This window comes from Halichoerus grypus, chromosome 7 (assembly GCF_964656455.1).
Source record: "Halichoerus grypus chromosome 7, mHalGry1.hap1.1, whole genome shotgun sequence".
In the NCBI taxonomy this organism is placed as follows: domain Eukaryota; kingdom Metazoa; phylum Chordata; class Mammalia; order Carnivora; family Phocidae; genus Halichoerus; species Halichoerus grypus.
Genome location: NC_135718.1, coordinates 78,146,159 through 78,160,625, shown reverse-complemented (window position 1 = coordinate 78,160,625; position 14,467 = coordinate 78,146,159). Strand labels below are relative to the sequence as shown.

Sequence of the window (14,467 nt, the reverse complement as noted above, 5' to 3'; positions counted from 1 at the left end):
TATGAATAAAGCTAGTGTTAACATCCCTGTTCAGGTTTTTGTGTGGATGTAAGTTTTTAATTCATTTGCATAAATACCAAGAAGCACAGTTGCTGGATTGTATGGTAAGAATATGTTTAATTTTTTTAAATTTTATTTTATTATGTTATGTTAATCACCATACATTACATCATTAGTTTTTGATGTAGTGTTCCATGATTCATTGTTTGCATATAACACCCAGTGCTCCATGCAATACGTCCCCTCCTTAATACCCATCCCCCCACCCCCTCCCCTCTAGAACCCTCAGTTTGTTTCTCAGAGTCCATCATCTCTCATGGTTCGTCTCCCCCTCCGATTTCCCCCCCTTCATTTTTCCCTTCCTACTTTCTTTCTTTTTTTTTTTTTTGTAAGAAACCTGCAAACTGACTGTATCCACAGTGGCTGGATCATTTTGCTTTCCCACCAGCAATGAATGAGAGTTTCTGTTGTCAGCGGTGTTCTGGATTTTCACTCCTCTGATAGGTGTGTAGTGGTATCTCATTGTTTTAATTTGCAATACATAATGATTTATGATGGCTTTTCATATGCTTACTTGCCATCTGTGTATCTTTTTTCGTGAGGTGTCTGTTCAGGACTTTTACTCATTTTTTAATTTAGGGTTGGTTGGTTTCTTATTTTTGAGTCTTAGTTTTTGTATATTTTAGATAACAGTCCTTCATTAGATATGTCTTTTCCAAATATTTTCTCACAGTCTGTGACTTGTCTTTTTATTTTCTTGACATTGTCTTTAGTAGAACAGAAGTTTTTAATTGTAAATGTCCTTTTTTTTTAAGATTTTATTTATTTGAGAGAGAGAGAGAAAGCTAGAGAGCACAAGTGGGGGAGAAGGAGAAGCAGGCTCCCCGCAGATGTGGGGCTTGATCCCAGGACCCTGGGATCATGACCTGAGCCGAAGGCAGAGGCCCAACTGACTGAGCCACCCAGGTGCCCCAGAAGTTTTTAATTTTAACGAACTCCAGCTTATTCATTATATCTTTAATTGGTCATGCCCTTTGTGTTGCATCTAAAAAGTCCTTGCCATACCAGGGGTCATCTAGGTTTTATCCTATGTTATCTTTTAGGAGTTTTACATTTAGGTCTGTGATCCTTTTGAGTTAATTTTTGTGAAGGGTATAAGGTCTGTGTCTAGATGCATTTTTTTTTTCATGTAGATGTCCAGTGCTGCAGCTCCATTTGTTGAAGTTGTCTTTGCTCTATTGTATTGCTTTTGCTTTGTCAAAGATCAGTTGACTATATATATGGGGTTCTGTTTCTGGCCTCTCTGTTCTGTTCTGTTGGTCTGTTTGTCTGTACTTTCGCCAGACCACACTATCTTGATTACTGTAACTTTACAGTAAGTCTTGAAAAGTTGTAGTGTCAATCCTACAACTTTGTTCTTCTCCTTCAATATTGTGTTCGCTTATCTGGGTGTCTTGCTTCTCCATATAAACTTCAGAATCAGTTTGTTGATATCTACAGAATCACTTGTTGGGATTTTTATTTGGATTGTATCGACTCCATAGATGAAGTTGGGAAGAACTGACCTTTTGACAGTATTGAGTCCTATCCATGAACATGGAATCGCTTTCCATTAATTCAGTTCTTTGATTTCTTTCTTAAGAGTTATGTAGTTTTCTCATACAGATCTTGTACATATTTTATACCTAAGTATTTCATTTTGGGGGTACTAATATAAAAGATAATGTGTTTTTAATTTCAAATTTCCACTTGTTTATTGTTGGTATATAGAAAAGCAGTTGACTTTTATATATTAATCTTGTATTCTGCAAACTTGCTGTATGTACTTAATAGTTCCAGGAGTTTTTTTGTTGATTATTTGGATTTTCTACATAGACAATCATGTCATCTGCAAAGCCAAAGTTTTATTTCCTCCTTTCCAACATACCTTTTGTTTGGGCGGGGGACGGGAGGTCTCATTGTGTTAGCTAGGACTTCCAGTATGATGTTGAAAACCAGTGGTTAGAGGAGACATCCTTGACTTGTACCTGATCTTAGCAGGAAGGCTTTGCATTTTCCTCCAGTGGAGGAAGTTCGTCTATTCCTAGTTTGCTGAGAATTTTTATCATGAATGCATGTTGGATTTTGTCAAATGCTTTTTCTGAATCTATTGATAATGTGATTTTTCTTTATTAGCCTCTTGATGTGATTGTTTACATTAATTGGCCTTTGAATGTTGAGCCAGCCTTGACACCTGAGATAAATCCTACTTGGTTTTGGTGTATAATCCTTTATATACATTATTGGATTCAATTTATTAACATTTTGCTTAGGATTTTTGTGTTCATCTATCTTAGTGTATATTGGTTGTCTAGGTATAGTTTTTTAGTAGTATCTTTGCCTGGCTTTGGTATTAGGGTAATACTGGTCTCATAAAATTAGTTAGGAGTATTCCCTTTGTTTCTCTTTTCTGGAAGAGTTTGTAGAAAATTGGTAGGGATTTCCTTAAAGGTTTGATAGAGTTCACTGGTGAGTCCTTCAGGGCCAGTACTCTTTTGGAAGGTTATGAATTACTGATTCAATTTCTTAATAGATACAGGCTTACTTAGATCATCTATTCTTGTGTTAGTTTTGGCAGATTGTGTCTTTCAAGGAATTGGTCCATTGCATTTAGGTTATCAAACTTGTGGGCATAGGGTTGTTTATAATATTCCTTTATTTTTTAAGGTTCATAAGATCTGTGGTGATCTCTTTTCTTTTTTGATATGAGTAATTTGTGCCTTCCTCCTTTTTCTCAACCTGGCTAGAGGCTTATTGATTTTATTGATCTTTTCAAAGAACTAGTTTTTTGATATTATTGATTTTTGTCTATTGCTTTTTTGTTTTAAATTTCATGGATTTCTGCTTTTATTTTTAATTTTATTTTCTTCTGCTTACTTTGGATTTGATTTGCTTTTCTCTTTCTACATTCCTAAAATGGAAGCTTAGATAGTTGATTTTAGATCTTTCTTCTTTTTTTTTTTTAAAGATTTTATTTATTTATTTGAGAGAGAGAATGAGAGACAGCACGAGAGGGAAGAGGGTCAGAGGGAGAAGCAGACCCCCCGCTGAGCAGGGACCCCAATGTGGGACTCGATCCTGGGACTCCAGGATCATGACCTGAGCCGAAGGCAGTCGCTTAACCAACTGAGCCACCCCGGCGCCCCATCTTTCTTCTTTTCTAATATATATTAGATGCTATAAAACTCCCTATAAGCACTGCTTTCACTGCATCCCATAAATTTTTGATAAGTTGTGTTTTCATTTTCATTTAGCTCAAAATATATATATATTTTAAAGATTTTATTTATTTATTTGACAGAGAGAGAATGAGAGAGAGAGCACATGAGAGCGGGGAGGGTCAGAGGGCGAAGCAGACTCCCTGCCGAGCAGGGAGCCCGATGCGGGACTCGATCCAGGGACTCCAGGATCATGACCTGAGCCAAAGGCAGTCGCTTAACCAACTGAGCCACCCAGGCACCCAGCTCAAAATATTTTTAAATTTCTTTTGGGATTTCTTCTTTGACCTGTGTGTTATTTAGAAGTGTGTTGTGTAATCTCCAAGTATTTGAGGATCTTGCAGTTACCTTTCTGTTAGTGATTTCTAGTTTCATCAACTAAGCAGATGTCGCATGATTTCTATTCTTTTAAATTTTTTAGGATGGAATTTATGTCACAGAATGTGGTCTCTTGGTGAATGTTCCATATGAGCTTGAGAAGAACATGTAATCTGCTATTGTTGGATGAAGTAGTCTATAGATGTCAATTGTATCCAGTTGATTGATGATCTTGTTGAGTTTAACTATCGTTACCGATTTTTGGCCTGCTGGATCTGACCATTTCAGAAAGAATTATTAAAGTCTCCAGCTACAATAGAGAGTTTATCTGTTTATTCTTGGAATTCTATCAGTTTTTGCCTCATGCATTTTATGCTCTGTGAGGCATATATGTACACATTAAGGAGTATTATTTATTCTTGGGGTATTGACCCCTTTATCAATATGTAATGCCCCTCTCTCTATCCCTAATAACTTTCCTTGCTCTGCAGTTGGCTCTGTCTGAAATTTATACAGCTACTCCTGCTTTCTTTTGATTAGTGTTGATTAGCATGTTCCATCTTTCTCCATTACTTTACTTTTAATCGGTATGTGTCTTTACATTGAAAGTGGGTTTCTTATAGGCAACATATAATAGGGGCCTTATTTTTGATCCACTCTGAGAATCTCTGTCTTTTAATTTTGATATATTTTGTCTATTGACTTTGACAGTGATTATGGATATAGTTGCGTTAATATCTACCATGTTTGTTACTATTATCTATTTGTTGCCCTTGTTCTTTGTTCCTGTTTTTGTCTTCCACACTTGAAAAACAGTTGCCTTTGTGGTTTCAGTTGAGCATTTTATATCATTCAATTTCCTCTCATTTCTTCGCATATCAGCTGTATTTCTTTTCTTTTCTTTTCTTTTCTTTTTTTTTTTGGTGGTTGCCCTAGAATTTTTAATATGCCTTTACAACTAACTTAAGTCTATTTTCAAATAAGCAAGTACCTTATAATAACAAAATATTTCTAATTCTTCCTTCCTGTCCCTGTATCATTGCTGTCATTCATTTTACTTACACAGAAACATACATAGTGTGTGTGTGCATGCACGTGTCCATGCATACATAATCAAGTGCCTTATTGCTATTATTTTGAACAAAATGTTATCTGTTAGGTCAGTTAAGAGTAAAAAATGTAAATGTTTTTGTTTTACCTTCACTTACTCATCCCAGTGTTCTTTCTTTATGTAGCTTTGAGTTTCTGACTTATAACATTTTCCTTCTCTCTGAAGAACTTCTTTTAACATTTCTTGTGAGGCATGTCCACTGGCAACAAATTCCCTCAATTTCTGTTTGTCACTTCTGAAGGATAATTTTGCATGGCATAAAATTCTAGGTTGGTGGGTTTTTTCTCTCAACACATAAATATTTTACTTCACCGCCTTGCTTGCATGGCTTCTTTCAAGATTTTTTTCTTTGTCTTTGATTTTATGAATTTTGAATATGGTATGCCTAGGTATGGGGGGGTTGTTTGTTTTGTTTTGTTTTGGAATTTATTTGCTTGGTGTTTGAGATTCCTGGATCTGTGTTTTAGGATCTAACATTAATTTGGGGAAGTTCTCATTCATTATTGCTTTAAAGATTGCTTCGTTTTCCGTCTCTCCCTTCTTCTGGTATTCCCATTACACATGCTAATCAAACCTTTTTTAATTGTCCCACAGTTCTTAGATATTCTGTCCCACAGTTCTTGGATATTGTCTTCTATTTTTTTCAGTCTTTATTCTCTGTGCTTTTCAGTTTAGGAAGTTTCTGTTGTTATATGCTCAAGCTCAGAGATTCTTTCTTGAGCTGTGTCCAGGTTACAAACACATTCCTCACTTCTGTACCATGTTTTTAATATCTAGTGCTTTTATTATTCTTTCTTAGAATTTCCACCTCTCTGTTTAACTTAGCCATCTATTTTTGCATGTTATTGAGCTTTTCTTTTAAAGCCCTTACGTATTAATCATATAGTTTTACAAAATTCCTGGCCTGGTAATTCCACCATATCTGCCATATCTGATTCTGGCTCTGATACTTTTTCAGTCTCCTTAAGCAGTGGGTTTTTTTTGCCTTTTAGTATGCCTTGTCAATTTTTGTTTAAAGTGGACATGATGTACTGCGTAAAAAGAACTGTGGTAAACAGCCGTTAGTAATGTAGTGGTGGGGTGTGTGTGGGGAGGGCGCATTCGGAGTCTTGTGATAAGGCTCGTGAACTGCATCTGTGCTTCCCAGTAGTCTTTCCCCCCTCCTCCGGTGGCACAGGATGGTCGGAGGTGGCTAGAGCTGGGTACTTCCCTTCCCTGAGGCAGGTTAGGCTCTGCAAAAACAGTTTCTCCTGAGGGCAGGCCTTGTTAAGAGAAGCAGAAAGTTCTGGCATCTTGCAGATGGTTCCTAGAGGTAAACTCACTGAGTGTGGGTGCTCCCTGCGGTCCCTCGGAGTTTTTAACTCCGACCTGTCCACACTGAGCCTGTAGCAATTTGTCAGTTACAGTTTAGGTTTTCCTACCCCACCCTGGTTTCCCTGGAAGTTTCTGTTCTTGTACATGGTGATGCTCTGTGCCCACCTGTCTGTCTCTCCTGTCCGGGGAGCAACACTTGGCCTTGTGAACTTCTCTGATGGATCTAAGAAGACTTGTTGATTTTTCAGTTTGTTCAGTTCTTTGTTACTGTGAAGTGGCAGTTTCTAAGCTCCTTACTGACTAGAAACGGTAAAGTTCTAGTTAGTTTTTATACACACACACACACACACACGTATATCCAGATTTTGATATTTTGGTAGAGTTTCAAACAGTAAAGTAAAAATCACTTTACGTATTGCTTAGTCATTGTTTATGAGAAAAGCATTCTGACATTCGTAGCTCTTAGTGGATCCCTGACTTGAACTATAAAGTATAAAAAGGCTGAAAAATTATTGGTTAAGTGCTTTTGAATTTTATACTTCGTAATTATGAGTTAGATTTTTTACTGCTACTTTCTTGGGGGGCCTTGAAGAAGACTGCTTTATTATATTTAGTTTTAACACTGGAACCATTAAGGATTACTAAATTGAGTTTGGCTAGGAAAAATAAAGTAGTGAAGAAAAAGTTATGATTTATATTGTGAGCTATAATTTAATTAGTGCAAAAAATACTCAGCATTCTTTTAGATCTCTTAACTTAAGAGTGTGCTAAATTCTTTTTACCCTTAACCCAACCTAGACATCTAGTGAGCACTGAATTTTCTTTTTGAAATGCAAAAATCAAGAAGAAAGATTTTTTAAATTGTATGGAACATGAAAGTGCTTAGAGTTTTTTTTTTTTTTTTTTTTGGCAACTTTAGGGTTTCAACTTTATGTTCATGTTGGTAGCATATTTTATAAAATATAAAGTATTCTTTTTTTTTTTTTTTTTTAATTTATTTTTATTTGACAGAGAGAGAGCGAGAGAGGGAACACAAGCCGGGGGAGTGGGAGAGGGAGAAGCAGGCTTCCCGCGGAGCAGGGAGCCCGATGCAGGCCTCGATCCCAGGACCCCGGGATCATGACCTGAGCCGAAGGCAGACGCTTAACGACTGAGCCACCCAGGCGCCCAAAATATAAAGTATTCTTATCTATTTTATAAGCTTTTTCTTTATGAGATAAAATTTCTCTAAGCCAGATTTTTAATAGTCTGCTTTCTGGACATTTCCAAAAAGCCATAAACCAAACCAATCAAGTGTCTTCTTACTGTATGCCCAATAAAGATTTGTGCACACACATTTATGATTGATTTATATATAGTCCACGAAGGGATCCTTTTTTTCAAGTGTGAATGAAGCAAAGTAGTGAATGGGTGTTTTTGTAGTGACTTTAATTGGTAGTTCAGAGATAGCTTAGGTAAGTAAGTTTAACCTCAGTGTTTTCATCTGTGAACAGGGGATGGTAACATCCAAGTCCAGGATAAAGCGACCGTAACACTTCCCTGGAGCCACAGTGGGCCGCGTTTGCACTGTAAGACTTCCTGGGAATGCATTTGTCACCCTGCTCAGACCCCTCTTCCTCCGCAGAGCGTGGCAAGTTCCTCCCGGGACAGGAGGGCTTGCTCTCCTGCTCACCGTCCATGGGTGCCCCTAACACTTACACAAGTGCTAGTCTGCAAGACCCAGGAATAGCTTTTATTTGTTTTTTTGTTTGTTTTTTTCTTTCACCTTACCACCCTTCCAAAAACAAAACAAACCACATTGGTACCTGGCACTTGGCAGGGAATGATTCGACCTTTGGCATCTAAACAAGATAACCAAATGGATCTTTGGTCCTCTTTGTTCTGTTTTGGAGAGTTGGGTGCATCTGTTTTTTGTGAGGCCCTGCTGTGTGAACACGGGCAGTACCAGGCAGCTGCTTCCTCTGAAGTTGTAAGAGCACCTGCTGTGTGTGCGGCACAGAGGGGAAGCGTAGACAGAAATGATCACCAGGGAGACTGTGCTCATTTCTCCTTTGTACTGGGTGTTAGCTCATAAACCTAAAATATTTTTGTCTGATTATTGCAGAAAATCCAACCTACAAATACTTGTAAGTTCATTATTTTCTACAGGCACTTTTGGATTTCTAAGCAAATTAGTGTTTTTAGTTTTTAAAACTGTTTTGGGGAAGGTAACATTAGTTTTCACCCCATAATCCGTAGTTATCCTTGTCTTAAGCTATTATTATTGTACTGGGGAATTTAACCAGACCTTTAAGAATATAATTTTTTGTGTTGCCAGCTTCTGTAATAAAGATTGATATGTATAGGAAGATAGTAGTCCTAGCATTTATTTAAAGATTAGACTTTTTCTTACTATTTGCCTAGAATTCTAAAATTAAAAATTATTTATTGAAGTATAATTAACATGCAGTGTTATATTAGTTTCAGGTGTACAACATATTAATTCAACAATTTTATACATTACTCAGTGCTCACCATGATAAGTGTAATCACCATCTGTCACCAAACAACATTATTACTATCTTATTGACTATATTCCTAATGCGGTATTTTTTATCTCCATGGCTTATTTATTTTGTAACTGGAAGTTTGTACCTCCTGATCCACTTTATCTGTCACATCTATAATCCCCAGCCACCTCCCCTCTGGCAACTAACTACCAGTTTGTCTCTGTATTCAGGAGTCTGTTTTTATCTTTTTTTTTCTGTTTGTTCATTTGTTTCTTAAATTTCACATATGAGTGAAATCATACAGTATCTGTTTTTGTCTGATTTATTTCACTTAACATAATACACTTAGGTCCATCCCTGTTGCCACAGATGGCCAGATCTCGTCCTTCTTTATGGCTGAATGATATACCATTGTATGTATACATCACATGTACATAACACATCTTTATCCATTCATCTGCTGATGGACACTTGGGCTGCTTCCATATCTTGTCTATTGTAAATAATCCTGTGATAAACGTAAAATAAATTTTTTTAAAATTTAGATATATCAAATGGCAGAAGACATTTATTTTTGCTGATATAGCTCTCTATGTGAATTAATATATAAACTTATTTGATTTCCCATAAAACTACTATTAAGTATTTTTAAAGCATAGTTTTCCTCAACTTTCTTCTCAAAAATAGCTGAGTTTAACAATAAAGCAAGTCAAAAGGGAAAATAAAATTTATTGCTTTTTATATATAAACCTAAAGAACCTTCAGGTTTAAAACTTAAATTTGGGTCACAACCTCATTAAATTTTCTTCAGTAGCTCGGATGTAATTACTAGAACTTCTCTCATGATTTGTACATAGCCTTGTTGGTTTCTTCCCTTTCCCCCAATGTACATTTTTCTTATATGTGTGTTTGTTGTCTTGTATCTTTCTTTTGTCTTTTCTCTCTGTTTGATTGACTGTTAGTCTAAGTATGTCTGGCTGTCTACACCACTGTCTGTCCTGCACTGTTGACACAGTACCACCAGCCCCATGTGGTTTATTCAGCACTTGAAAAGGGGGCTGGTCTGAATGGAGATGTGCTGTAAGTGTGGAGTACACACTACATTTTGAAGACTCGAGAGAAAAAAGAATGTAAAGTCGTTCATTAATCATTTTGATGTAACTTGTTGAAACTAGACTATTTCGTATTGTATATTGTCTTACATCCTGTTCCCAGTTTGTTGGAGTTCCTCTGTCAGTTGGGTCTTTCTGTGAGACCACAGGGGTGTTGCTGCTGCCCTTCCTGACCTCTTGCCCATCCTGATGGATCCCGTAGACCGCAGTAATGGAGCATTAGGCTTAGGGTTGTGCCTGGCTTTGGGCTTGCTTCCTCTGGTGGGAGGACTTGAAATGTAAACCAGTACAGTTGACCCTCAAACAACACAAGTTTTAACTGTGGGTTTGTTTACATGTGCATTTTTTTTTTAATAAATTCACAGTACTGTGTATGTATTTCCTCTTTCTTATGATTTTTTTAAATAACATTTTCTTTTCTCTTTATTGTAAGAATTCAGTATATGATACATAAAACATACAAAATATGTGTCCATCAACTGTTTATGTTATCAGTAAGGCTTCCAGTCAACAGCAGGCTATTAGTAGTTAAGTTTTGGGGGAGTCAGAATGTTCTACACGGGGGGCGCCTAGCTGGCCTAGTCCGTAGACGGTGCGATCAGGGTCATGAGTTTGAGCCCCACATTGGGCGTGGAGCCTACTTTTTATACACAGATTTTTGCCTGCACAGAGGGTTGGCGTCCCTAACCCCCTCATTGTTCAAGGGTCAACTGTATTTTTACATTACGTACTTTCTTTAATTTGTTATTACTATTAAATTCCATTATATTTACACTATGACAGTGGTGTTGTTAGCTTTGACTTGCATATACTCAAATGCATAAAGGCAAGGCAAGTAACAAATGAATCCACTCTTGGTTAGACAGTGTGCTGTATGTCCTCTCTGGAGTAACCCTGATTCCTGTTCAGCTGGTTATTGCTTTATGGGAGTATATGTTGTCAGATCTTTCAGGGTCTCAGGAGGAGCGAAAAATCTGGATTTTTAAGAATCTGAAATCACCCTGTCTTTGTATACTGACAAATACTGCAAAATTTAAAAATAGTTACGCAGGTCAAACCAAATATAATTGTGTTCTGAATGATACTGCTTTGTAACTTTGGGCCTAAGGGGATGCTTCTAGGAAATAAATAGAGGTTTTATTTATTTATTTATTTATTTTTAAAGATTTTATTTATTTATTTGACAGAGAGAGACACAGCGAGATAGGGAACACAAGCAGGGGGAGTGGGAGAGGGAGAAGCAGGCTTCCCGCCGAGCAGGGAGCCCTATGTGGGGCTCGATCCCAGGGCCCTGGGGTCACGACCTGAGCTGGAGGCAGACACTTAACGACTGAGCCACCCGGGCGCCCAAAATACAGATTTTAGATACTTTAAAGGACCTAATTAGGATATATCAGTTAAGAAGAGGGGTTTACAGTCACCTGTTGATGAATGGCTTTAAAATTTCCCTTTTAGAGAATATTAATCTCAGAATAGTGGATGATTGTATAATAGTATGTTACAGCTTCTGTGTATTTTTTGAGTATGTATTTCTAGTACTCTATATTTTTATTTTATTTATTTATTTATTTTTTTTTTTTTAAAGATTTTATTTATTTATTTGAGAGAGAGAGAATGAGAGAGAACACATGAGAGGGGATAGGGTCAGAGGGCAAAGCAGACTCCCTGCCGAGCAGGGAGCCCGATGCGGGACTCGATCCAGGGACTCCAGGATCATGACCTGAGCCGAAGGCAATCACTTAACCAACTGAGCCACCCAGGCGCCCTCTATATTTTTATTTTTTATAGGGATGTTTTTCTGCTCCCTATTCTTCTGTTTACTTTTCTGTTGCTCATTTTAATGTGAATTTGGTTTCCCTGAATATTTAGAAGAAGCCTCATGTCAGATTGTTTTCTAACCTCATGGACCTCTCTTTCTGGTGTTATGTGTGTGTGCTGTTCAAAGGTCTGCTGGGTTCCTTTCTGACATTTTCTGACTCTGGTCCCCTCCCCTTTTATGCCAACCTGCTTTTCCCTTGGTCTTTACTGTCCCCGTCCAGCTCAGTGTTGAGCCCGCTCCCAGCAGTTTCTCGTGTCTGTGGCCTCTGTCCTGGAATGGGGCCTTGGAGTGGCTGTTGCGAGAGTTCACAGGGGCTAGATTTCTGCAGCCACAGGAGAGGCCTGTGCTAGTCCTCTCTTGCACTCACCAAATGAATATTAGATCTCTCAGCATGCTGTGTGGCTTCCCTTTGCGTTCTTCCACATGGACACCGATACTAATATTCAGGTCTTGAGGCTCTTGGTGATTCACTGAGAAAACTTTTCCGTACAGTTTTTTGTAAATGTTTCCCTTGGGCTTTGGACCTGCTCTCTAGTTCCGTCTGTCTTTTGTGGGGACTCTGCTGCAGATTCTGCTGTCCTCCCAGAAAACCCAGCACTAACTTGGTTAGTCTCATGTGTGGGGTGGCAGCAAGAAGTCAGACGGTTACTTGTATTTGAATAGATTTATAAATTATGTTTAAGAACAAAGTCATATTCTTCCTATTAAAGTTGGGGAAAGACTAAGCAGTCATTTGCTGCTGCTTATTTTAAAAAAGCCTTTACCAAAAAAAAAAAAAGACATAGAAAACTTGCAATTAAAGAAAGGTGACCTGGCTTGTAGTGTTGAAAGCTGTTGTACTTCCGGTGTTGTGTAAACTCTGCTCTCAACCACAAACACAGTAAAATCAGCTAGAATAGGTTGCATCCCTCCCGTTTTGTGGCTCTCTTCCAAATTCAGTGCCCAAGTCAGGTCTCGTAAAACATTGAAGGATTATATGAATTACCTTGGTTCTAACTAGGTTCTAACCAGGAAATTTACTGGTCTTAACCAGGAAATTTACTGAATATTGCTTGTCCTTATTTCCTAGATACAGATAAAATAGCATTTGAAGTTCATTCAGAAGACCTCCTTGGAATAATTGATATTGCCTGTTTGCTCAGTTTCATTCATGGAAAAGCAATACAATTTTGAAATACATATCTGCTTCAAGTTCCTTAACCTCCTAGTAAAAACTCTCTTCTCTCTGTGAACTTAAAGAATAGCAAGTGTGCAGTGTTTTAGGTGAATTTGCAATACCACAGTGATCCTGAATTTGGGACTTAACTTTGAGTATAAACAGTTCAGTTCTTTGCCACAGAGAATTTTAGCCATATTGTTGAGTTGCGTATATAAAGATTAAAAAAGATGAGAACATTGTACACTGCTTCTCACTACCGTAGATACTATCTTCCATGACATGGATCTATATACATATTTTTTCTCCATTTGTTTTTTAAGGTCTCAGCCAATTTCCTCTCCAGTCATCCTTCAGTTTGGTCATGCAGAGACCCTTCTTCCACTGCTCTCTCTCATGGGCTACTTCAAAGATAAGGAGCCCCTAACAGCTTACAATTACAAGGAACAATTGCATCGCAAATTCCGAAGTGGCCACATTGTGCCCTATGCCTCGAACCTAATATTCGTGCTTTACCACTGTAAAAATGCTAAGACTCCCAAGGAGGAATTCCGAGTGCAGATGCTGTTGAATGAGAAGGTGTTACCATTGGCTCACTCACAAGAAACTGCCTCCTTGTACGAGGATCTAAAGGACCACTACAAGGACATCCTTCAGAACTGTCATACCAGTGAAGAGTGCCAATTACCAAAGGTGAACAACACGTCTGATGAGCTATGAGTAACTGGAGAACGTTTTTCATTCATCGGGGAGTGATTCATAGGGAGTGATTACATGCTTGGAATAGGTGGGCAATCCACGGTTACAGAAAGCTTTCACAATACTTGAGTATTTCTGTCTTTTCACAGAAAAATGTTGAATTTCTTTTTGAATCCGGACATGGATGTGTAGGACACTATTCTTCACTGGAGCAGCTCTCTTAGGAGAAAAAATTCTACTTAAAGAAATAGCTGGTACTGCAAACATTTACAGAAATTAAGATCCTATTTATTTAAGAAGTCTCACACTGAGATAGAATATGATTTCAAAATGATACTTGAAAGTGCTGGACTCACAACGTGTGTCATTTGGATGGTCATTAACTTGACGGGACTAAGCGTAGGAACTTCCAGTTGTGATGCCTTTCTCCGTCTTTCCCTCAGATGGCAGTTCTGGTATCGTCGGTCTTCATCAGAAATAGTGTGGGGCCCGGGACTGTTGCTTTGGAAGAAAGCTGACCTCTCTCTAGTTAAGAATTTGAAACAATATTAAGAAACAGAGTGCGATTTTCAAAGGACACCTTCACTGAAGGAAGGCAAAAAGTATAATAAAATAGATATTTTTGTTAATAGTATTTATAAAGTATTTGAACACTTTTTCAATAATTCCTTTTAACCTCCTAGTAGGTCTTGCAAGGCCTTTCCTAAATTATTATCCTACCTGTTTTACATTTATAACAATGCAAGGACAAAGAGGACCATTAGCAACAAGGAAGACGGATAGAATCAGAATTTCTTAAATCCATTGCTTCGTAATTTTTTTCATTCTATCACTTTGCTTCTATTTTTATATTTTGCTATTATGTGAAATGTATCTTTTGGTTATTGCTTTTCCATTCTTCTTTTTTTTTTTCCCCCTAAGTAAAGACTTTATCCTGATAGCTTAGTTTCACAGATCTGAACCCATTTCAAAGAGATACTTCTGAGTTTTGTCAAATGCCGTGAAAGTGTTTGCTATAATAATAAACAGAATTCTTGTGACTTTACTCTCAGGTCTTTTCTGCTGTGTTGATACACAATCAGTAATTGATGGTGAAAGGTTGGAACTTCGAGCAGCTTTGACAAAATCAGGCACTACAAGGCAATTTTCTTCTATTAGAAATTTCCTCAAGTAAATTTCCACTTCTTTAAGA

At 37.6% G+C, this 14,467-nt stretch overlaps 1 protein-coding gene across 4 annotated transcripts in view; it reads left to right on the top strand.

Annotated features, from left to right (window-relative positions):
- MINPP1 (multiple inositol-polyphosphate phosphatase 1) overlaps positions 1-14,467 on the top strand; it is a 128,893-nt gene that overhangs the window by 36,756 nt on the left and 77,670 nt on the right. Inside the window, exon 4 of one of the 4 annotated variants that reach the window (XR_013449780.1) lies at positions 12,900-13,038. The exons of 1 other annotated variant lie outside the window; for it this stretch is intronic. Coding sequence is in view for 2 of the 3 variants with exons in the window: in XM_036123420.2 (XP_035979313.1) it covers positions 12,900-13,296 (397 nt within the window). In the remaining variant the exon portion in view is untranslated. Of the gene's footprint in view, positions 1-12,899; positions 14,321-14,467 lie in introns of those variants that run through there. 2 more of the 4 variants (XM_036123420.2, XM_036123425.2) reach the window with 2 other exon arrangements.